Source organism: Populus trichocarpa, chromosome 19 (assembly GCF_000002775.5).
Source record: "Populus trichocarpa isolate Nisqually-1 chromosome 19, P.trichocarpa_v4.1, whole genome shotgun sequence".
Taxonomy (NCBI): Eukaryota; Viridiplantae; Streptophyta; class Magnoliopsida; order Malpighiales; family Salicaceae; genus Populus; species Populus trichocarpa.
The window spans coordinates 662774-688179 of NC_037303.2; the positions used below are offsets into that span (position 1 = coordinate 662774).

Consider the following 25406-nt stretch of genomic DNA (forward strand, 5'->3'; position numbering starts at 1 on the left):
ACTCAAAAATTCCAAGTAATCCAAAACACTTAGGAATGGCTCTTACCCACTTTGCTTCATCATTTTGTACTCTCCCAACATTAGCATCTCCAAGTCGCGCCTTAGCAGGACCTGTATCAAGCAAGAATTATCGCTCTCTACCTACCAAAGTTCGATGCATGGTTGCCACCGAAGCTGCTGGTCAAATTGTCCGGCGGTCGGCAAATTATCAAACTTCCATATGGGAGTATGATTTTGTTCAGTCACTGACTAGTAAATATAAGGTATAGTTGCTAGCTATTATAATGTCATGTTATGTTATTGTTCGAACAACTTGAGTTGAGTTCTTGAATTTGATGTTGTTTAGGGAGAGCCATATACAGCGCGAAGCGAAAAGTTGAAGGCAAACATAAGGATGATGCTGGCGAACGCATCGAAACCCTTGGATCAACTTGAGCTAATCGATGCCTTGCAAAGACTGGGGTTATCTTACCATTTTGTTGATGAAATAAAGAGCACGTTGAAGAGTTTATTCTATAAAAATCATGTAGAGAATACAAAGACAGTACATGACTTGTATGCTACTGCTCTAGAATTTCGACTCCTAAGGCAGCATGGATACAAGGTACCTCAAGGTAAGTACTCTCTTAAGCAATGTAGATATTGATGGTTATATGCGTTCTCATGACTAATTGTGTTCTCCACTTGTAGAGGTTTTCAATCATTTCAAGGACGAACAAGGAAACTTTAGGGCATGGATTCATGAAGATTTGAAGGGAATAGCTACTTCTGTAGAGGAGCTCTGTATGAAGCTTCATACTTCTTGGTAGAAGGCGAGAGCATCTTGGAGGATGCAAGAGACTTCACCACCAAAAATCTTGAAAAATATGTCAAGAAGTGCAACCCTTCCGAATATCTTTCAAAGATGGTGAGCCATGCCTTAGAGCTTCCACTGGCTTGGAGGATGCTAAGATTGGAGTCCAATTGGTTCATCAATGTGTATGAAACTAAAACTGATATGGAACCTGTGTTGTTAGAACTAGCTAAATTGGATTTCAACATGGTACAAGCAATACACCAAGAAGATCTGAAACATTCATCTAGGTACGTAGAATTAATAAGATACTTTATTTATTCATTTATTTTGTACAATTTGGAAGCAAATTAAACAGCATATATATAAAAATTAATATTATTTCATTAAATTGTATGTAATAATTTAAACTTTTTTAGATTTGATGATCCTCCTATATCACTAGTTTACTTTATATAGCTTTTCTCTGATGGTGACAGTTTAATTTCTTAACATGAACAGGTGGTGGAAGAGGACAGGACTTGGAGAAAAGTTGGATTTTGCCAGGGACAGGCTGGTGGAGAATTTCTTATGGACTGTGGGGGTCATATTTGAACCTCAGTTTGGTAATTGCAGGAGAATGCTAACAAAAGTTAATTCACTTATAACAACAATTGATGATGTTTATGATGTCTATGGTACCTTAGATGAGCTTGAGCTATTCACAGATGCCGTTGTAAGGTTTGTGCAGCACCTATTTCTTGGCCTCTTGGGCACATTTATAATGCTATATATTAGAGTTTGCTCACTTGTTTTTTCTTTTAAAAAAAAAAAAACCTTAACTAAAATATTTTTATGTTCTCATTTCAGATGGGATCTAAATTGCATGGATCGGCTTCCAGACTATATGAAATTATGTTTTCTCGCATTATTCAATTCAGTTAATGAAATGGCTTATGATATTCTTAAATATCAAGGAGTTGACATCCTTCCTTACTTGAAGAAAGCGGTATTTGCTCTTTTTTTTTTTAATATTATTGTTTTTTTCATAGTTGTCAAACTTGGTTTAAAGTTTGAGTTATTTGGTCATTGGATTTATCATTTTTTTTTCTAATTTCTTTGAAATAATTGGTTTTTATCGGACCAGGTTTGAATTTGATGTAATCAAGTCAATTAAATCATAAATCAACCATCATGGTGCATGAATTTATTAGGTCAATGTAAAAAACATTTTACCATAAAATCTAACTCTAGTTAGATTTTGGATTATTAGGTCAACGAGTTAAGTTGGGCTAGGTTTGATAAAATCAATTAAAAAGAAATTCAACTCAAATTAGATTTTAAATCACTAGATTAACTCATTGGATCAGGCTAGATTTGATAACTATAGTTATCTTTTAAATAGCTCTATTTTTTGCCTTTTTTATGTTTTGGGAATATAAGACTATGGTTAATTTTCAGTGGGCAGACTTGTGTAAATCATATTTATTGGAGGCTAAGTGGTACTTCAGTGGATATACACCAACTCTTCAAGAATACATGGACAATGCATGGATTTCAATTTCAGCACCAGTGATTCTAGTTCATGCATATTTTTATGTTTCCAATCCAACAACAGAGGAGGCCTCACAATTCATGGACGAATACCCAGATATAATTCGATGGTCATCCATGATTTTACGCCTTGCTGATGATCTTGGAACCTCCACGGTATGCTAGACTTCTCCCTCTCCTTGACATAGTTTCGTCCTTCCCTTTTTTTTCTCATTTTTATGGTAAATTATATTAGTCCACAGATCCTCTTTCTCTACGCATAGGCCTCTAACTGGCCCAAGTAATGAAATGAATTTTGAAACATATAATGCATTACTTTAACTATAAATGGGTCACTTTTTACTTATTAAGTTTTCATTCGGCCCAAAAAACTACTTTTAACTTGTTGGTAAAGGCCCGATCACCAACATGGTATCTCCTCTTTCATCTTAAAATCCGTTGACACTAAAGATGGATGGTGTATTTTTTAAGTGAATTTCTAGATCAATTAATTTATCTCAGTTTGTAAATATATCAATCTTTAATCTTTCATTTTCAATTTGGTAAAGATTGTTATTTGTGATGGCTTTTTTTAAGTGTGTGTATTCTAATTTTCTATTTCTTTTTATTTATAGGATGAATTAAAACGAGGAGATATTTCCAAATCAATTCAATGTTATATGCATGAAGCCGGAGTATCTGAAGAAAAAGCTCGTGAACATATAAGAAATTTAATTGAAAATACATGGAAGAAAATAAATGATTATCAATTTGATAATCCCTGTATCTCCCAAACTTTCATTGGAATTGCAATGAACCTTGCACGAATGGCGCAATGCATGTATCAATATGGAGATGGACATGGTGTTGGACATCTTGAGACTAAGGATAGGGTGAAATCCTTACTTATTAAGCCTTTATAATTTCATCAAAATAAAGGATTTGATTATAAAAAAAAAATCATAAGATTGATCTATATGTCTTATTAGACTAAGTTGAAGAAACATGTATTTTTATTCTAGCTTAAATATCAATATGTAATAAAGGACTATATATTTCTTTTTATTTAGAAGTTTAGTCAACTATAGCTTAATTATATCCTAGATACCAATATATAATTAAGATCTAGATATTACCTTGTTCTTTATATAAATTTGTCTTATGTGTCACAGAAAAATATAATTCATTACAAGTATTTTTAATATGATATTAGATTAGAGAATATACTCGGCAAAAACCCACAAGAAACCATATAAGACTTGACTATTTTGATTATCTAAATTTTACACCAAACTCGTGAATATTTTGTTGTCTAGATTGGTATCAATTATGTCATATAGACCTAGATTGTTGAGATGTATATCTTTGGCACAGACAAACTAGGATATATCAATTGGAAATTTTTTTCAAATAGAATGAATAGACCCTAATAATAGCAATTGGAGGAGTTAAAACTATGATATCAAAGGCTAGCTAATCAATTTAATGGAACCAATTTTGATTGGAAATTTCAATTGGTTTCCTATGGCAAAATCAGTATAGAATACAATGACAAAAACATATTTTAATGGAACAAATATCTCTCAACTATATGAAGGGAAAAAATAAATGACCTAATTAAAACAAGATGGTAGGATCTGAGAGGCATATTATAATAGTTCAATAAGATTGTGGAGGGAGATTGATTTTAGAAGATCTAGTCCTATAGTTGGTGATCATGATATCAAAAATTCAACTCAATTTAGTAAAAGAACATAAATTATACCTTCTTAAATAGGCTAGATGATCAACCAGACAAAATTAGAGCGGATGTTATTCAAATGAAGTCACTTTTCATGGTTGAACAACTATTTTCCATGGCATGGAAGACTCTCAGTAATCTGTGATGCTCAGGAGTGTCTGTATGGGGATAATGATATGGGAAAAATTCATCAACCAGCCACCTTGATACCAGGACAACGAAAGGCAACTGAAACTATTTTATTTAGCCCTCAAATAATAGCAATATGTAATTAAGGCTCAAATGTTCTTTTTATTTATAAGATTATTCAACTATAGCTTAATTCTAGCTTAGATATCAATATGTAATTAAGGTTTAGATACTACCTTATACTCTATATAAATAAAATAAAATAAAATAAAAAACTAAAACAAAAGGATGATTTACTATAGCCTTCCTCATATTTTTTTATTCGCCACCACAGTGCGGTGGCCTTTTTGTCATTCACAAGAAAAAACAATTTCCTTTAAACAAGGGGCATTTTTATCTTTGCATACGGTTCATTAGGTATTATAAAGTTTTTTTGGGGTATTTTGTCTATTCAATATATATATATATATGAACAATTAAAGAACTTAAGTCCACCTAGGATAAAAAAAAAAAAAACTAAAATTATAGGGTAGGGGTATTGGTGCCATTTTCTTTTTAAGCATACAGTAAGATTATATATATAACCTTAGGGACAAAAAACTTTAAGTCATTAAAAAAAGAGTATTGACATCTTTTTCTCTCGTTTTTTTTTTAATTGTTGGTTTGGTAGAGGGTAGTAACATAATTTACTATTTAATTTATATTTTTTAAATGTAAAGAGATATTAGGGTGTGGGAGACGTAACGTATTTTGAACGGCACGTGTGGCATCTTCTAGTGGTGGAAAATGAGATTTCACAGTCTCATTTGGCTCTCCTCCGTGCCCTTTTTTCTTTATTGGTGGCACATGTCTGCTAAAGGTGGTCAGTTTGTAATCAGTGACCCTTTCTTTCTTTCTTTTTTCCCTTCATTTTTTTCTTCTACCTAAAAAAATTAACTCTTGTTCTTTTTTTGTATTTCAAATTTAGTCCTTTGAGTTTTATTTTTTTTTCATTTTTTATTGTGTTAAAGTTTTATTTATTTTCAATTTAATCCTTCAATTCTAATTTGTATATATAATATTTTCAATCTGGCCCTTCAACTCTTGATTATTTTTCCTTTGCTCTTTTATCAAAGTTATCATGGCTTTCAATTTTATTTTTAATATCAAGTTTTTTATTTTTTTTCCAATAGGAATAATACTAATTTTGATTTGGTCCTTTTTCTTTTAGTTTTTTAATTTTTTTCTTTTCTCAAAGTTTTTATGGTCTTTAATTATATCCTTCAAATCAAGTTTATGTTTTTTTTTTCAATAATAATAATAATGGTAGATCATTCTAAATATTAAAATAAAAAATCAATCATTATTGTTTTCCTTTATTAAAATAAAAATTCAATAATCAAATAATTAGTTTTCAACCATTCTATTTTATCCTTTTTTATTGATTAATTGCCATAACCCAAATCAATTAGCATAATCAATTTTGAATATGTCTCTCTCTCTCGTGATAAATTATAAACTAAAACTATTAATTTCTTTTTTTTAGTTTAACGTGAGTGTCCGGGCTAACTTGCGCGCACCTCGACTAATCCCACGGGCCCTGAAGTTAACGACCATGTAAGCCTCCAGTGGCCATCATATGAGCAATCACAGGGCTCGAACCTGAGATCACAGAGGGAGCAAACCTCTTGGTCCAAAGCTATTAATTACTTATAGACTGAAGTAATAGTTTACGTGTATATTTCACCATAAATATTTATGAACGGTTTGATAGATACCTAGTAATTTATCCTCTCAAAAATGTAAATGAACTCTCCTATGTACAAATACTAATATAAAAACCCAAAACTCATTATGTCTAATTAATAGTTTCAAAACATTAAAAAAAAAATGCTAACTCTTGGAGTGTTTCTTATTTATTTTGACTCTTTTAAGATGGTGGTTTTCATATAATATTATATTTACCCAAGTGATTTTTAAAAGTATATCCTAATTTTTTTGAGAAATTAAATGCTAATTCTTTTACAATTTCATGATCAAATTTTAAATTCAAAAACTTATAATGTTAGATAAAACTAAGGATATTATCAAATAGAACTTAAAATGTTAGATAAAATTAAGGATATTATCAAATAGAATTGAATAATAAAATTTAAATTCATTATTATTTGGTTAATAAAACACTAATATTTTACTAAAAATTTATTTTTAATCTAATCATGAAAGCATATAAACATTGTACTAAAGATATTATCAATAGACATGCACAATTGCAAGACGATCGATGCGGGGAATATGGATATTACCTAATTTTCCTGGCTTCGTTGGATTTAAAAATTAACATAAATATAAACATAATTAAAAATGATAAAGTGATGTGCCTGTTATGTTCAACTGGATGCATCTAATCACGTGAACTGCCCATAGATAACAGCAGCATAATCAATTAATTATCAATAAATTAGATACGCCAATAAGATAAATTGATTTTTAATTTATTTATTTAAGATTTAAATTTTGATCAAATAATCTCAGGCTATCTTTAAACAAATTAGAAAATAAACTAATAGACAAAATATTAATGGTCTATCTCCTAAAAAACATAGTACTCCAAAAATTCAAATGTGTGTAAGATTTCAACATCGAAACCTTTACAAATTTTAAACTTTCACACTCATCTTGATTTTTTATTAAATTAATTAAAAAATACAAACAAATGATGTTTAATTCGTTATTAAAATATTATTATCATACTAGAAAATTATATAAACCCAAATCTTGAATTGTTGAATGATATCTCAAAAGGATTTTATATTATTTTTTAATAATAATTTTTAAAGATCAAATATGAAAATATTATAATCATGAGAGGTATAACTCAACTAATCATGCTATAGTTTGCTCTCTAGAGATCAGCAGTTCAAGTCCCACAAATCTCAGTATTACTAGAGACTTACTCGGTCATTAACTTTAGGACCCGTGAGATTAGTCGAGATATATATAAATTGTCCGAACACCAATGTTAATAAAATATATATATATAAAAATATTACCAAGTGGGTCGTTGGGAATTTAAATACACAATTTAATATTAAAAAAACGAAAAGAAAGGAAAAATCCTTTTAAGGTAGAAGGCCATGCACGTACGATGAGTGTGTATGGAATATTAAATGCAATAATAAAAAAAAATGTTAATTGCACATATAATTGAAGATTCCTGGGATATATAATACTCATATGGATCTCGAGAAAAGATTCACGAGATCCTCGCCCTCCATTACTGCCCAGCTTGACATTATTTAGTACTACAGTGATGGTCCTATAATAATAAAGTTACCCAGCTTTAGGTTGACAGAAAATTTATTATAATAGTAGTAAACATCTCAAGCTAGCCGTTTTTCGAATCTTTTTAGAATCTTTCCATGTAATATACAAAATAAAATAAAAAGTCTTAATATCTTATTTTTTATTTTTTTTGCTTCGATCAGAAGCAAAATATCCTTTTCCATCGGGATGGATCTTTGTATGCATTAGTGGACTTAGTTAATTACTACATGTTTGTTTTAATATTTTAAAAATATTTAAAATTTTTTATTTTTTATTTAAATTTTTTTTTAACTCCAAGTACAAATACATAATTTTATTATTAAAAAACTTATGCTAAGTCAAAAAAAAAACCCTTGGTAAATAGTTATATATTTTGTTAATTTTAGATGTAAAATAATATTTTTACTATGTAAAAAAAACAACATTAACCCCCTGCCGAATAAGTTTAATTTTTTGTTTCTGAGTTTTAAAAATGCTTTTAAAAAAATATATAAATTTTTTATTTTAAATTAATTTTTTTTGTGTTTCCAGATATTTTTATATATTGATATCAAAAATAATTTTTTTAAAAAATATATTATTTTAATTTATTTCAAACAAAAAACATTTTAAAAAACAATTATTATTACACTCTCAAACAACTCTTAATATACCGGTAATGTCGCTTATTTATGAGTGGGTTGCAGCAAAATTGACAATGGTGGCTTCTACATTTGTTCCTAGTGTTTTGTCGGGAGAGAGGCAAGAAACGCATCAATGATAGTGCTCTTCATGTAAGCTGCGGCAATTCCAAAATTAAGGTGGTAGCATTTTTCTCTCTTTCACACATGGAGATTGATAGGTTTGGGTATATGTTTTATTATTATTATTATTAATTGAGTGTTGTTTTTATCTCGTGTAATCACCGTCATTAATATAGAAATTCTTCTTTTTTTTTTATTTAAATCACATGTGTTCATAGAGACCTTAGCCCACTATACCCGCATTATAGTCAATGCATAGGATACTTTTTAATTAAGTGGTCTCATTAAAAGTATTTATACCACATTTCTAGAAGACAATAAAAAAATCAATGAGAGTAGAATCTCTTGTAGTGCATTTGGGAAGGGGGTGACTGGACAGGAAGGAAAGGGAGATAATAAGAATGGAAGATAATTAATATATTTTAAATAATTAAATATAAAATCATGTTTCAAGCCTTATAACTCCGATTAATTAACGAAGAAGGAGCAGTAGCTAGTCACAATCCTCTAAAATACCATGGCTGCTCCTCCACCTAACCTAGTCCCAGTGGCATACCAAGGAGGCTCACCTTCAGTTCCTGACTGGTTAAACAAGGGCGATAACGCATGGCAAATGATCTCAGCCACCCTTGTTGGACTCCAGAGTGTGCCAGGACTTGTAATTCTCTATGGAAGCATTGTCAAGAAAAAATGGGCAGTCAATTCAGCTTTCATGGCCTTTTACGCTTTTGCAGCTGTTGTAATCTGCTGGGTGGTTTGGGCCTACAAAATGTCTTTTGGCGATAAGCTCTTGCCCTTTTGGGGCAAAGCAGGACCTGCCTTAGGCCAGAAGTTTCTAATCAAGCAAGCTGCACTCCCTGAGACCACACAGTTCTACGATAACGGTGATGTGGAGACTGCTATGGCTACACCATTATATCCCATGGCTTCCATGGTTTGGTTTCAGTGTGTGTTTGCTGCAATCACTCTTATTCTTTTGGCTGGATCAGTGCTTGGAAGAATGAATTTTAAGGCTTGGATGGCTTTTGTGCCACTTTGGCTCACTTTCTCTTACACTGTTGGTGCCTTCAGCTTGTGGGGCGGTGGATTCTTGTTTCACTGGGGTGTCATGGACTATTCTGGTGGTTATGTTATTCATCTTTCTTCAGGGATCGCCGGCTTGACTACTGCCTTTTGGGTCAGTCCTTCTTCTTCTTCTTCTTCTTCTTCTTCTTTGCCTCTGAACAAGTCTTTGTGAGCTTGACGCTTTGAAATGCAACTTGCTGCATAACTTTGACTACTAATCATCATGAAATTAATTTCTGCTACCCAGGAAGATATTGCAGAAACCTTGTCTTGGTACAGAAACATTATAATTTGTAGTGAATATGGATCTTCAGTCCTTTGAATTAATTAATTAATTGTTTTAGTGTTTAATTTAAGCAAATTTTACTTACTAACCTGTTTTAATTCTTAATGTTTATTTAGGGGTTACATTTCAAAATTTTGAGACAATATATAGATGCTAGTTTTCCCCTTGAATATAAAAAAAGCCTTTTCTCTTCATTTTCAGTATTGAAACATGAGAAAATATCTCTAATAGTAGTATAGTACTGCCCTTCCATGATTTTCTTTTCTTTTCTTTTTTTCTTAAATTATATTGCATATAAAGAAAAAACTAGATTTTAGTGGAATTTTCAACCTTTCTAAAAAATATAAATAACAAATTAATTTTTATTTAGCTAATTCATATAGCTCAAGAAAGAGCTAGCTCTCATAAATTATTTCTTACCGATATTAATTTAGTATTAAGATAGTAGTTATTTTTAAAGTATAAATAACATTTGTTTTTATTTTTTAAAATTTATTTTTTACATCAACACATTAAAATATTTATAAACATAAAAAATATTAATTTAAAATTAAAAAAAAAACAATTTTTTTAGAATCACCTTTAAAATACAATAACAAACCAACTCTTAATTAGTTTTTACCCATGACAAGAAATGAATCACTAGTATAACAAATAATTTTAGAATTGATATTTTTGTCAGATTATTGGAGCTGACTAAGAACAAGAACGTAATAGTTTTGTTTTGTTCTTAAGATTTCTTCCATGACGTGAGGAGAGAATCTTTCAAAAGATTGGTGGTGAGAAATTTCTCAAGTTAACTGATGCAGGTAGGTCCAAGATCATCAAAGGATAGAGAGAGATTTCCACCAAACAATGTACTGCTAATGTTAGCAGGGGCAGGGCTGCTGTGGATGGGATGGGCTGGCTTCAACGGCGGAGATCCATACACTGCCAATATTGACTCTTCCATGGCCGTTCTTAACACTAACATTTGCGCAGCTACTAGTCTTCTTGTATGGACCTGGCTAGATGTCATTTTCTTCAAGAAACCTTCTGTCATCGGTGCTGTTCAGGGCATGATAACTGGCCTTGTTTGCATTACTCCTGGTGCAGGTAATTTCGACTTCCCTCGCCGTGTTATGTTTGCTCTCGATCCAATCACCATGCATGTATTTTGACTATTGAGATTTTTATTGGTCTTGGAGCTAGAATTAAGCATTTAATAATCTTTTTCTTGAAAAATCAAACTACCTAAAACATTTAATAGTGTGGTTGTTTTGCTGGAGTTCAATATACAATAAAATATATCTTCGCCTGCAATAAAATTATCCTTGTATCCTTCGGTAAAAAAAAATTAAGCTTCTCGGGTGGAGTGATGATTTTTTTTTTCACAATAAAAATATTATTTTACTTCCAAAATCAACAAAATATAAAACTATTTATTAAGAGTTTTCTTAACTTAGCATGTGCTTCTTTGCAATAAAAATACATATTTGTTCCTAGAGTCAAAAAAAATATTGTGTTATAGGATAAAAATGTTTTGGGTTTTCAAATTTAAATGTACAGTGCAATTACATCTTTAACCTTGGAAGAGACAAACATAAGCTTAGCATTTGGAGGTATTTTGTACTTTCACATAGGTATTTTGTGTAATTGTCGAGGTCGTGGGGGCATTTCAGTATTTTCAAAAAAAATTCAAATTTTGTAATGCTTAAAGCTGCTGGAGCATGCTCGACACGTTCCGGCACGTGGGTGGCGTCTGCGCCGTTCAGGTGGTGCGTGTCACGCTACCCAGTGGACATAACTGGCCTTTTATCATCTCCCTAGATGCGTCATCTTATCCTCTTCCATTTGGAATGGTGTGTGGCAACTTACAATGGTCGGATTGTCACCAGTGGTTGTTTGATTTTTTTCTCTCTCTCTCCCTTCTAACATGTAATGTACTTTATTATCCTTTTTTATTTATTTTTTAATTTCATTCCTCATTCTGTTAATTTTTTATTTCATTCATTTTCCATTTATAGAAGTTTATATTCTTTTCAATTTAGTCATTTAATTGCAATTTCTCATATGTTCTATTTTTCATTCCAGTCCTTTTTTTTTTTTAATTTCTAATTGTGTCATTAACACTTTTGTTGAAGTTCTTTTTCTTTCAATTTCATCATTCAATCAAATTTTTTGTTGTTTTAATTTCATCAGTTTGACCCTTATTCTTTTGATTTTTTTTCTTTTATTTAAGCTATTTTTCAATTCAATTAAACCCTCCAATTGAAAATTTTTATCCCTCTAATTAATGTTTTTTCTCACCCTTATTTTTTTTTTATCCTTTTGTGTAATTATTTTTTTCATGATTTCATTTTTCAACATTTAATTTGTTGGGAATTTAGCTTTATATGATCTTATTGTTCAACATTAGTTTTTTTTTAATATTAGTTATGTAATTATCTTCAAGTTTTTTCTATGGGTTTATCCGGATCTCATGATCTAGGTCATGATTTTTACATGTCTTTTTTAATATAAGTTTTTTTTAGGTGTTTTGTTTCTATTTCATTTTTCAAAATATTATTCTAATTCATCTATAATTTTTTTTACAGATGAAGTTTATTTTTTAAAATAAAAAATATTCATTTTTAAATTATATTGCTAATGTGTTTGCCTTGCATAATATTTTTTATATCGTAGGTTTATTCAGTCAATTTCATTTGTATTTATCTTTTTATTCATGAATTTTTTAGAGTGTGGATTTATCTTTAGTTATTTAAATAAATAAGTTCAGTAAATACAATTAAATGCATGTCTCATTTTATGTTATAGAATATCTTGATCTTGTTTATGTAGACTTTTTAATTTACACTTTAAATTTTTTTATATAAAAAAAACATATTAAAGCAACTTGTATACCTAATATTTTTTTTAAAAAAAAAATTATAACCCACAAGAAAGCGTGTGTTAAATGAGTAGTTCTCACTAACTAGTATCAGTTGACTTTTCCATCTCTGTTCCTAATTGCCATAGCAAACTTGTTCATAAATTATTTAACTTAAAGAATTATTTCATAAGTTCTAATTTGTTCGTTCATAACTTTCATTCATTGGCATTGGAAGGAAACATGAAAAAGGAAGAGCTAGCTCAAGGATTAATTTAGTTCAATAGACTTTAAAAATAAAAGATTAGGGAGGGAATACTGTTCACGTGGGATCCAACCATGTAGAAAGATATTTTGGTAAAGAAAGTTGAAGAAAAAATTAATCATTTTCCTAAAGCTTAGATTTCAATATAAATTTGATGAGGTACAACATATATAGGATAATCCAACTTATCATAAGTTGAAGACAAAGCAACTAAAATTGCATTTCTTCGGGGCTCGTTTGTTATTATGATTTTTTTTCATAGTATTTTTTACTTAAAAATATATTAAAATAAATTTTTTTATTTTTTTAAATTCATTTTGATTTTTGACATAAATATATCAAAATGATCTAAAAACACTAAAAAATATTAATTTAAAATTAAAAAAATATTTTTTTTTCAAAAACATTTTAATTTAAAACACAAAAATAAATGGGTTTTCGTATATTAGATTTGAAGATGAAAATATCATTTTTTGGAGATAGATGATATTTGAAGTTTAAAAGTTTCTTAAATATTTTTTATGTAGACTACTTTTAAAAAATATTTTTTAATTGAAAATATATCAAAATAATAATTTTTATTTTTTATTTTTATTTTTAACAATAACATATCAAAATAATCAAAAAAATATTTAAAAAATTAATTTAATATTATTTTAAATGAAAAATTATTTTAAAAAGTAAATACTACCATAGAGTGCCAAGGAAAGTGAAAGATATATTAAGTACCATGTAGCTTAGTCAAGAGGTTTAGGAGCTTATAGAGATCACATAACTCATTTGTTCCAATCATAAAAAATTAATTTAATATGATTATTGATGATATTGCTATAAATTTGCACCTGACTAACCATTTCAAAGTATTTTTTCACCTTAAACTCTTGATTTTCTAGTATATTTTTTTTAAAAAAAAAGTTTTTAAAATGAAATTATGGTGCTTGAAGCTTACAAACTTTCTAAATCTTTTCCTTTCAATCCATATAAGATATTAAACATCTCCGTGGTGTTGGGAATACCGAAGCTTCGATGCCACTTTATTGGTAACTTCAAATTTCTAATACCATAGACAATCCTATTGATTTTTGCCCAGAAACTAAGCACAACAAATTTAATATGTTCAGTAATTTGCTTATATCCATGAAATAGACAGTATTAATGAACAGGAGAAACACCACAATTTACAATAATAATGGAGGACAAAGACCAAACCTCATACCCACACTCTCTTGCAAGTGTCTCGTCTTTCTCTATCACCCACATTTTACCAGCCTACACAAGCTGCTGCTCAGGACAGCTCGTGTCGCTGCCACAATGGCAGAACCTCTCTCTCTCTCTCTCTCTCTGTTTGGCTGTCGTTGATACGTATGCTTCTGCTCTCAACACAACCTTTTATAGGCTTTTCAAATGGCAGCTAGAATTCAACAAAGGTAGGCTGCATTATTTCTTCATTAAGCACCGAATTCGTAGTGAGCACCAACTCACTCTTCAACTTTTAGTGGCCATAATTGTAGCCACGTTTTTTCCCATTTCTTTTATCAAAGTTAGGTAACATTCAGTGCATAATTCTTCTTTTAGTCAAAATATGCAGCTCCCTCTTAAGATGGGATCGTTTGCAAACAGGGCCTAAATGCTATTCGGCAAAATTTTGAATTTTTTTATTTAAAACCCACCAAATTTAAGATGGATGAAAGGTTTATAAACTGGGCCAAGTTAGGCTAAATTTTCAATGACTGTGCTATATCTTGATCTGAAATCCATCGGTCTCAAAACTGAGGCCTTCATCATAGGGGCTTGATACTGAAGTTCAAATTAGAAATGGTATTCTTTTCTTAGACGTTTTGCTACGGATTTTTGTAGCACTAAAATCCTATGTTGTAAAACTACAATCCGCCTGCCAGTTAGATTTGAGACATGGTAGATTTGGAGTTTTAATTGATTTGAATTGGAAAAAAAAAAGAGTATGGAAAAAATTACTGGTTATTCGTAAAATAAGGTTGATTTGGAGTTTCTATAATTATATATTTTTCAGGTCTTGTTCAAGGATGGGCTGCCATAATCATGGGAATTTTATCTGGTAGTGTTCCATGGTTTACCATGATGATTGTTCACAAAAGATGGACACTGCTGCAAAAAATTGATGACACACTAGGAGTGTTTCACACTCATGCTGTTGCTGGCCTTCTAGGGGGTGTTCTAACAGGCCTCTTTGCAGAACCTGAGCTATGTGCTCTATTTTTGCCGGTGACAAAGTCAAGGGGAGGTGTCTATGGTGGTTCCGGTGGAATCCAAATACTCAAACAACTAGTTGGCGGTGCTTTCATTATTGGATGGAACGTTGTCGTCACATCAATTATTTGTGTAGTGATAAACTTTGTGATACCATTGAGAATGTCTGAGGAGCAATTGCTTATTGGGGATGATGCTGTGCATGGTGAGGAGGCTTATGCATTGTGGGGCGATGGAGAAAAATATGATGTAACCAAGCATGGGGATATCACAGAACATCACATGGAAACGAGGACATCAACTGGTGCTACTCAAGTGATGTAGAGAAGGGGATCCAGAAATCAAATTAATTGTTTTTCGATGATTAATTTGCTTCAAAAATGTTTGAGGTAAATTAAGACTAGGTACTTAATGTATTTCTTATTCTTTAGACTTGTATAAAGAATTTATATTGAGACTTGTTTACATTAAATTTGTGTTCATTCAATTTTTTTTTATCACAAAGCGGTTATTAAACTCGGTTCGGCTTATGATCTAATCTGAGGTTTAAATCATGAGCCAAGGGGATTAATCTAGCTTAGAACAACATAATTTTTTATTTTTTTAAAGTCAAACGAGTTTTAACTAGGTCAATCAGTTAAGGGGGTTACAAGTGGATTAGATCACACTTGTTAAAATTAAATTGAATTATAGTTTCAACATAAACATTTTAAAAGTATAATTCGACATTCATACAAAGCGTTTCATTGTGGAAAAAAAAAAACTTAATGAAGATCAGATCGTGGATTAACTTCCACCAATTATAATTTAAAACTTAACCCAGAATAGGGATTTGATAGGCGAGTAAATGAGTTGACCTGCTGGTTATATCATGTTTAATAACAATAATATGTCCTATTTAAACACCAAATTATTGAAATCAAACTATGGTTTCATCATAAAAAATTTAAAAATATAATTAGATATTCGTACATTATGTTTCGTTGTGATTATGATTAAAAAAAAGAACAACTTAATAAGAATCAAATCTCAAGTTACAAGAGGACTAGATCACATAATTCAACTTCCACCGTTATAAATTTAAAACTCGGCCTAAGCATGGGATATGGTTGGTGGGTCAGTAAATTGATTTATTGGTTGTACGAAGACTATTTAAGTACTAAATTAATTGAAATCAAACTATGGTTTCAAACATAAACATTTTAAAAGTATAGTTTGACATTTATACAATGCGTTTTATAATGATGAAAAAACTTTATGGAAGATTATACATGTTAACTTTAAAACTCAGTCTGGTCTGGTCTAGAGATCTGATAGGTGGGTCAACAAGTTGACTTGTTGAATAAATTGGTTTTAATAACCATGGTATTTACTATTTAAATACCAAATTAAAGAGGGAAAGGCCCAGAGGAATACGTACGAGGTAAATTTTGCAAAGTCTGATACTAATCTCTTAGCCTTAAAAACATCGAATGCAAACTTTTGCACTTAACCAGGGGATAGTAACAATGTTATGAAACTTTTGTTGAATATTTTAGAATTATTATATTATACTATCATATATCAATAATGCTTAAGAATGTAGGTTGAGTGGTAATTTCAATAGAGTTTTTTCCCAGACTAACACAGTGGAAAAAAAATCTCAAATCAGCATAGTAATTAATACGTGCAGTAATATATGCGAAGTGTTTGTCTATTTACTAGTTGTACAACTATCGAATTTTATTTTTTTTCTCCTTCAAATCCATATTTCCCAACAATAATATTAGCGTATATTAGATTGATGGCCTGCATGATATCACACAGCGGACTAAAAAAAAATTTAATCCAAAAATAATTTCAAACAAAATTATATTATTAAAGAAATAAAAGAAACTCGATAAGTAGGAATTAAATCTTTATTAATTTAATAATATAATAAAAAAATAAGACGACAATAAGAAATACATTAAAAAATATATTGTCTTCGGTAAAGTTAAGCTAACACATGAAACCCGCAACCTAAAATATGAGATTGGAATAACCATATAGAAATATGATACCATCCAAAATCTATTGTAAAAAAACCCCTTAAAGTCTAGCTCATTCGCTCGCGTTATGTCATATGTCAGAGTAAATATTTTTGTTTTTTAAAATGCAAAAACAAAGTTTAGGTATTGTTAATGTGCTTCTTAGAAAAAAAAAATTTAAGATGAATTTAAATCAATTGTAAAGTGAACAATATTTTTATCTAATATTAAGACAGAAACATATTAGATCTACCCAGGTTGATATGCAAAACTTGTGGGAATAATCTTGTAAAAAATAAATTGAAAAGCTAAATCTTTAATTAACTCAATGTCCATGGACAAAACGGGTAAAAAACAACACTCAATTCAAAAAATATCATGTGAATTCAGGCGAACCAATCAGACTTGCGATGCAAGTCAACCACGCATTTGGATTTAGTATTTTTTTTATCCTAAAGATTATTTTTCATTTAATAGATGTATATGACAATAAAGTGTTTGTCAACCTTTTTCATGAAATATGTTTTTTTTTTAAGGAAAACAATCATGAAGGGCGTGTAGGACTAAGAAAGCAAAGACAAATCATTGACGACAAAAGATAAAATTTTATTTTTAAAATTTTTAATTTAAATAAAAAAATAGGTTATCAATAAGAAAGGGAGGAATTGTATTTTTAAATATTAAGGGACAAAAAAAATGCATAAAAAAGAGAAAACAATAATAACCTAGATGATGTGGTTTAACCCATCGAAGTTGTAATTCAAGTCATAGACTTTAATTGGGTTCAAGAATTTTGGTTTTTTATAAATTTGTATCTAACCTAAATATATTTAAAAAAAAAAAGAGTTGAAAAGGAGAGCATAGTAGTGCGACCTAATGGCCCAACACCCTAGAGCTTTAAAAGAAAAGGCCTAGGCATGTAGGCATTCAAGCCTAGACTCATTATTTTTTTTATTTTAAAAAAATAAACGACTTGTTATCTGCTTTTATTTTCTTTTGAAAAAAAATAGACAAATGACACGTCACTCTATGTTGCAAACGGTCTGTCATCTGCCAACCCAGATTTCACCCACCACTATAGTGACTAGAAAATCAGAGCTAGGTTAAAAAACTTGTTTTTCAACCCATTTCATCGAAAAAAAATCTTACAAACACACTTAGAATATCACCAATCTATCAACCTAATAAACCCATAAAATGATCCAAACCACAAATCAAACAGAAGAAAATATCACATCCTCGATTTAGATATGATTTTCAGGCTATATGGATGCTTAAAACAATCACCATAATACTCTTACCATCTAGTGGAACTCGTTGACACCAATTTTAATAATTTAGGTGGTCAGAAAAAGGTGTCAACAATAAACTCTCTCTACATCGGAATCCAGTGAGCTCTCTCTCTTCTAACAAAAAAAAAAGGTAAAATAAAGTTAAAAAGATCATTATTAAGTTAAAAAGAATGAGAATTGATGAAAATAAAATTTGATAACAAATTTGAATTTTGAAAAATCTAAGGGACTGATCAACTATTAAGTTAAAAAATAAGGGACTAAACTAAATTTTTGAATGAAATTAGAATATATCACCTGTTTCGCTTGTGTTTTTCACATTAATTCTTTATTTATCAATTTCACCATCTCATAAAAAAAAAATTGATTGACTGTTAATTTGGATTAAAAAAGATTCAATTGTGTAAAATAAAAAATTAAGGATCAAAATAAAAAAATTTAAAAATTATTATTTCAATTGATAGTGATTTATCATAAAATAAACAGTAAATAAATATACAATAAAATCACTATTTCTCTTAATATTTTTTCAATATGTGATAAAGTTTATATTCTACATAGAAAACACATTATGCTTGGTAGAGGTTAAGAGGGTGCTAAATTTTACAAGAGTAAACTTTTATTTATTTATTTATTAGCAGATGAATTATTAATAGGGGTAATCATTACCCCTATAAATTAGTGTTTTTTTATAAGATAATCGTGACCCTCCAAGCAACGTTACTGTTTTTTTTTTATCTCAAAATATACACCAATTAATTTTTAATTTTCTCTCACAAATTATTACTAGTGTTATTATTATTATTAATTTTTTCTATTTCCACTAACTTTTAATCCTTCAATATATAAACACATCAAGACAAGATACATTGCCTATGGCTAGTTAACAGAAAAGGACTAAATTGATACTTTTGGAAACTATGGATCAAACATTAAGAAATATCATAGGGACTGAAGTGATACTTTTGGAAACTATGTATTTTTTTAGTAAATTTCTAGATCAATTAACTTATCTCAGTTTGTAAATATATCAATCTTTCATTTTCATTTTCATTTTCATTTTGGTAAAGATTGTTATTTGTGATGGTTTTTTTTAAGTATATGCATGCTAATTTTCTATTTCTTTTTATTTATAGGATGAATTAAAACGAGGAGATATTTCCAAATCAATTCAATGTTATATGCATGAAGCCGAAGTATCTGAAGAAAAAGCTCGTGAACTTATAAAAAGTTTAATTGGAAATACATGGAAGAAAATAAATGATTATCAATTTGCTAATCCCCGTATCTCCCAAACTTTCATTGGAATTGCAATGAACCTTGCACGAATGGCGCAGTGCATGTATTAATATGGAGATGGACATGGTGTTGGACATCTCGAGACTAAGGATAGGGTGAAATCCTTACTTATAAAGCCTTTATAATCTCATCAAAATAAAGGACTAGTTTGATATAAAAAAATTCATAAGATTGATCTATATGTTTTATCAGACTAAGTTGAAGAAACATGTATTTTTATTCTAGCTTAAATATCAATATGTAATAAAGGACTATATATTTCTTCTTTATTTGGAAGATTAGTCAATTATAGCTTGATTATATACTAGATATCAATATGTAATTAAGATCTAAATATTACCTTGTTCTTTATATAAATTTGTTCTATTTGTCAAAGAAAATTATAATTCTTTACAAATATTCTTAATATGATATTAGATTAGAGAATATATACTCGACAAAAACCGTAGAATCACTTTATGCAAACAATTTTTTTTCTTCTTCATTCCTACCAATGGAACTCACTGACCCACAAGAAACCATATAAGACTTGACTATTTTGATTACCTAAATTTTACACCAAACTCGTGAATATTTTGTTGTCTGGATTGATTGGTATCAATTATGCCATATAGGCCTAAATTGTTGAGATGTATATCTTTGATAAAGACAAACTAGGATATATCAATTGGAACTTTTTCAAATAGAATGAATAGACCCTAATAACAGAAAGTGGAGGAGTTAAAACTATGATATCAAAGGCTAGCTAATCAATTTAATGGAACCAATTTTGATTGGAAATTTCAATTGGTTTCCTATGGCAATATCAGTATAGGATATAATAACAACAACATATTTGGATGGAACAAATACCTCTCAACTATATGAAGTGAAAAAATAAATGACCTAATTAAAACAAGATGGTAGGATCTGAGAGGCATACTATAATAGTTCAATAAGATTGTGGAGGGAGATTGATTTTAAAAGATCTAGTCCTATAGTTAGTGATCATGATATCAAAAATTCAACTCAATTTAGTAAAAGAATATAAATTATACCTTCATAAATAGGCTAGATGATCAACCAGACAAAATTAGAGCGCATGTTATTCAAATGAAGTCACTTTTCATGGTGGAACAACTATTTTCCATGGCATGGAAGACTCTCAGTAATCTGTGATGCTCAGGAGTGTCTATAGGGAGATGATGATATGGGAAAAATTCATCAATTAGCCACTATGACACCAGGACAACGAGAGGCAACTGAAACTATTTTATTTAGCCCTGAAAACAATAGCAATATGTAATTAAGGCTCAAATGTTCTATTTTATTTATAAGATTATTCAACTATAGCTTGATTCTAGCTTAGATGTCAGTATGTAATTAAGGTTTAGATACTACCTTATATTCTATATAAATAAAATAAAATAAAAAACTAAAACAAAAGGATGATTTACTATAGCCTCCCTCATATTTTCTTATTCGCCACCACAGTGCGGTGGCTTTTTTGTCATTCACAAGAAAAAAAAATTTCCTTTAAACAAGGGGCATTTTTATCTTTGCATACGATTCATTAGGTATTATAAATTTTTTTGGGGGTATTTTATCTATTCAATATATTTATGAACAATTAAAGAACCTAGGTGCTCCTAGGATAAAAAAAAATAAAAAAAGCCTAAAATTATAGGGTAGGGGTATTGGTGTCGTTTTCTTTTTAAGCATACAGTGAAATTATATATATAACCTTAGGGACAAAAAAATTTAAGTCATTAAAATAGGAGTATTGACATCTTTTTCTCTCGGTTTTTTTTAATTGTTGGTTTGGTAGAGGGTAGTAACATAATTTAATATTTAATTTATAATTTTAAAATGTAAAGAGATATTAGGGTGTGGGAGACGTAACGTATTTTGAACGGCACGTGTGGCATCTTCTAGTGCTGGAAAATGAGCTTTAAAAGTCTCATTTGGCTCTCCTCCATGTCCTTTTTTCTTTATTGGTGGCACATTTCTGCTAAAGGTGGTCAGTTTATAATCATTGACCCTTTCTTTTTTTCCTTTCATTTCTCTCTTCTATCTCAAAAAATTAACTCTTGTTCTTTTTTTGTGTTTCCAATTCATGCCCTTTTTTCTTTATTGATGGCACGTGTCTGCTAAAGGTGGTCAGTTTGTAACTAATGGCCCTTTCTTTCTTTCTTTTTTCCCTTCATTTCTCTCTTCTACCTCAGAAAATTAACTCTTGTTCTTTTTTTGTATTTCAAATTCAGCCCTTTGAGTTTTAATTGTTTTTCATTTTTTCTTGTGTTAAAGTTTTATTTATTTTCAATTTAATTCTTCAATTCTAATTTGTATATATAATATTTTCAATCTGACCCTTCAACTCTTGATTATTTTTCCTTTGCTCTTTTATCAAAGTTATCATAGCTTTCAATTTTATTTTTAATATCAAGTTTTTTATTTTTGTTTTTCCAATAGAAATAATACTAATTTTGATTTGGTCCTTTTTCTTTTAGTTTTTTAATTTTTTACTTTTCTCAAAGTTTTTGTGGTCTTTAATTATATCCTTCAAATCAAGTTTATGTTTTTTTTTCAATAATAATAATAATGTTAGATCATTCTAAATATTAAAATAAAAAATCAACCATTATTGTTTTCCTTTATTAAAATAAAAATTCAATAATCAAATAATTAGTTTTCAACCATTCTATTTTATCCTTTTTTATTGATTAATTGCCATAACCAAATCAATTAGCATGATCAATTTTGAGTATGTCTCTCTCTCCCATGATAAATTATTAGATAAACTAAAACTATTAATTACTTATATACTGAAGTGATAGTTTACGTGTATATTTCAGCATAAATATTTATGAACGGTTTGATAGATACCTAGTAATTTATCCTCTCAAAAATGTATATGAACTCTCCTATGTACAAATACTAATATAAAAACCCAAAACTCATTATGTCTAATTAATAGTTTCAAAACATTAAAAAAAAAATGCTAACTCTTATTTATTTATCCTCTTAAGAGTATGTCTCTCTAAGGAGTGTTTCTTATTTATTTTGACTCTTTTAAGATGGTGGTTTTCATATAATATTATATTTACCCAAGTGATTTTTAAAAGTATATCCTAATTTTTTTGAGAAATTAAATGCTAATTCTTTTACAATTTCATGATCAAATTTTAAATTCAAAAACTTATAATGTTAGATAAAACTAAGGATATTATCAAATAGAACTTAAAATGTTAGATAAAATTAAGGATATTATCAAATAGAATTAAATAATAAAATTTAAATTCATTATTATTTGGTTAATAAAACATTAATATTTTATTAAAAAATTATTTTAATCTAAACATGAAAGCATATAAACATTATACTAAAGATATTATCAATAGGCATGCACAATTGCAAGACGATTGATGCGGGGAATTTGGATATTACCTAATTTTCCTGGCTTCGTTGGATTTAAAAATTAACAGAAATATAAATATAATTAAAAATGATAAAGTGATGTGCCTGTTATGTTCAACTGGATGCATCTAATCACGTGAACTGCCCATAGATAACGGCAGCATAATCAATTAATTATCAATAAATTAGATATGCCGGTAGGATAAATTGATTTTTAATTTATTTATTTAAGATTTAATTTTTGATGAAATAATCTCAGGCTATCTTTAAATAAATTAGAAAATAAACTAATAGACAAAATATTAATGGTCTATCTTCTAAAAAAATAGTACTCCAAAAATTCAAATGTGTGTAAGATTTCAACATCAAAACCTTTAAAAATTTCAAACTTTCACACACTCATCTTAATTTTTTTAATTAAATTAATTAAAAAATACAAACAAATGATGTTTAATTCGTTATTAAAATATTATTTTCATACTAGAAAATTATATAAACCCAAATTTTGAATTGTTGAATGATATTTCAAAAGGATTTTATATTATTTTTTAATAATTATTTTCAAAGATCAAATATAAAAATATTATAATCATGAGGGGTGTAACTCAACCAATCAGGCTATAGGTTTGTTCTTTTGAGGTCAACAATTCAAGTCCCACAAATCTCAGGATTACTAGAGGCTCACTCGGTAATTAACTTCAGAACCCGTGAGTTTAGTCAAGGTATGTATAAATGGGCCCAAATAACAACATTAATAAAAAAATATATAAAAAAATATTACCAAGTGCGTCATTGGGCATTGAAATACACAATTTAATATTAAAAAAACGAAAAGAAAGGAAAAATCCTTTTAAGGTAGAAGGCCATGCACGTACGATGAGTGTGTATGGAATATTAACTACAATAATATAAAAAAAATGATAATTGCACATATAATTGAAGATTCCTGGGATATATAATACTCATATGGATCTCGAGAAAAGATTCACGAGATCCTCGCCCTCCATTACTGCCCAGCTTGACATTATTTAGTACTACAGTGATGGTCCTATAATATAAAGTTGTACCCAGCTTTAGGCTTGACAGAAAATTTATTATAATAGTAGCAGACATCTCAAGCTAGCCAGTATGACAAGGTACCGTTTTTAGAATCTTTCCATGTAATATACAAAATAAAATAAAAGGTCTTAATATCTTATTTTTTATTTTTATTTTTATTTTTTTGCTTAGATTAGAAGCAAAAGATCCTTTTCCATCGGGATGGATCTTTGTATGCATTAGTGTACTTAGTTAATTATTACATGTTTGTTTTTATATTTTAAAAATATTTAAAATATTTTATTTTTTATTTCAAATATTTTTTTAACTCCAAGGACAAATATATAATTTTATTATTAAAAAACTTATGCTAAATAAAAAACAAACCCTTGGTAAATAGTTATGTATTTGGTTGATTTTAAAGGTAAAATAATAATTTACTATGAAAAAAAAAAACATTAACCTCTGCTCAAGAAGTTTAATTTTTTGTTTTTAGTTGTTTTTGAGTTTTAAAAAACTTATCCGATGTATTTGATTGTTTTTAAATTTTAAATAAAATATATTTTAAAAAAACAATTTTTATCATACTCTCTCGTACACCTCTACTCTATGTATACCGATTTGTTACTAGTCTTTTGTCAGGAGGGACGCAAGAAATGCATCAATGATAGCACTCTTCATGTATGCTGCGGCAATTCCAAAATCAAGGTGGTAGCATTTTTCTCTCTCGCAAATGGAGATTGACAGGTTTGGGTATATATGTATTTGTTTTATTATTATTATTAATTGAGTGTTGTTTTTATCTCGTGTAATCACATATGTTCATAGAGACCTTAGCCCACTCTACTCGCATTATAGTCAATGCATAGGATACTTTCTAAGTGGTCTGAGTAAAAGTATATATACCACATTCCTAGAAGACAACAAAAAAATCAACGAGACTAGAATCTCTTTGTAGTGCATTTGGGAAGGGGGTGAGTGGAGAGGAAGGAAAGGGAGATAATAAGAATGGGAAATAATTAATTAGTTAACTCTTTTGGAAAAACCTTTTAATGGGAAGAGGGGGGATTTCTTTAGGCTTCACTCCCCTTGTTTTTTCTTATATTAAAATGTATAAAAATATTTAAAAATATATTTTAAATAATTAAATATAAAATCATGTTTCGAGCCTTACTCCGATAAATTAACGAAGAAGAATACAATAATTAAAAAACTTTGGCCCAAGATTTACAATTATAAACTTTCATGAATGTAATCTAATAATAAAATTTATCATTCTCATCCTTTGACAAATGAAATAAAATTTATAACTGAAAGACTATTTTCTTCCCACCGTGGATGAGAATAACGTATTAAAAGACAATAAATTAGAAAGATTAGATTAAAATCGGATAAGATTGTCGTATTGAATTTTAATTTTAATTTTTTTATTAAATAAATAACTCTAACGTAAAATAT

The 25406-nt window shown here is 29.0% G+C and overlaps 2 protein-coding genes and 1 long non-coding RNA gene across 4 annotated transcripts in view; 2 read left to right on the forward strand and 1 right to left on the reverse strand.

The window, feature by feature from the left end:
• Positions 1 to 19579, forward strand: LOC18107983 (terpene synthase 10). The gene is given in 8 exon segments (XM_052449378.1): positions 1 to 263; positions 347 to 614; positions 691 to 764; positions 767 to 1083; positions 1295 to 1513; positions 1643 to 1781; positions 2234 to 2482; positions 19352 to 19579. Coding segments are annotated over 8 exon segments (1707 nt in total). The 5' UTR covers positions 1 to 35; the 3' UTR covers positions 19565 to 19579.
• LOC18107984 (ammonium transporter 3 member 1) overlaps positions 1 to 25406 on the forward strand; it is an 85395-nt gene that overhangs the window by 53087 nt on the left and 6902 nt on the right. Inside the window, exons 2-4 of one of the 2 annotated variants that reach the window (XM_024591897.2) lie at positions 9040 to 9401; positions 10385 to 10670; positions 14718 to 15386. The exons of the other annotated variant lie outside the window; for it this stretch is intronic. Coding sequence (XP_024447665.2) covers positions 9040 to 9401; positions 10385 to 10670; positions 14718 to 15238 — 1169 coding nt within the window. The 3' untranslated portion in view covers positions 15239 to 15386. Of the gene's footprint in view, positions 1 to 9039; positions 9402 to 10384; positions 10671 to 14717; positions 15387 to 25406 lie in introns of those variants that run through there. 2 annotated transcript variants of the gene reach the window in all.
• LOC127904748 (uncharacterized) overlaps positions 10157 to 25406 on the reverse strand; it is a 20809-nt gene continuing 5559 nt past the window's right edge. Inside the window, exon 2 of the long non-coding RNA XR_008058165.1 lies at positions 10157 to 10808. This is a non-coding gene — a long non-coding RNA (uncharacterized LOC127904748). The remainder of the gene's footprint in view (positions 10809 to 25406) is intronic.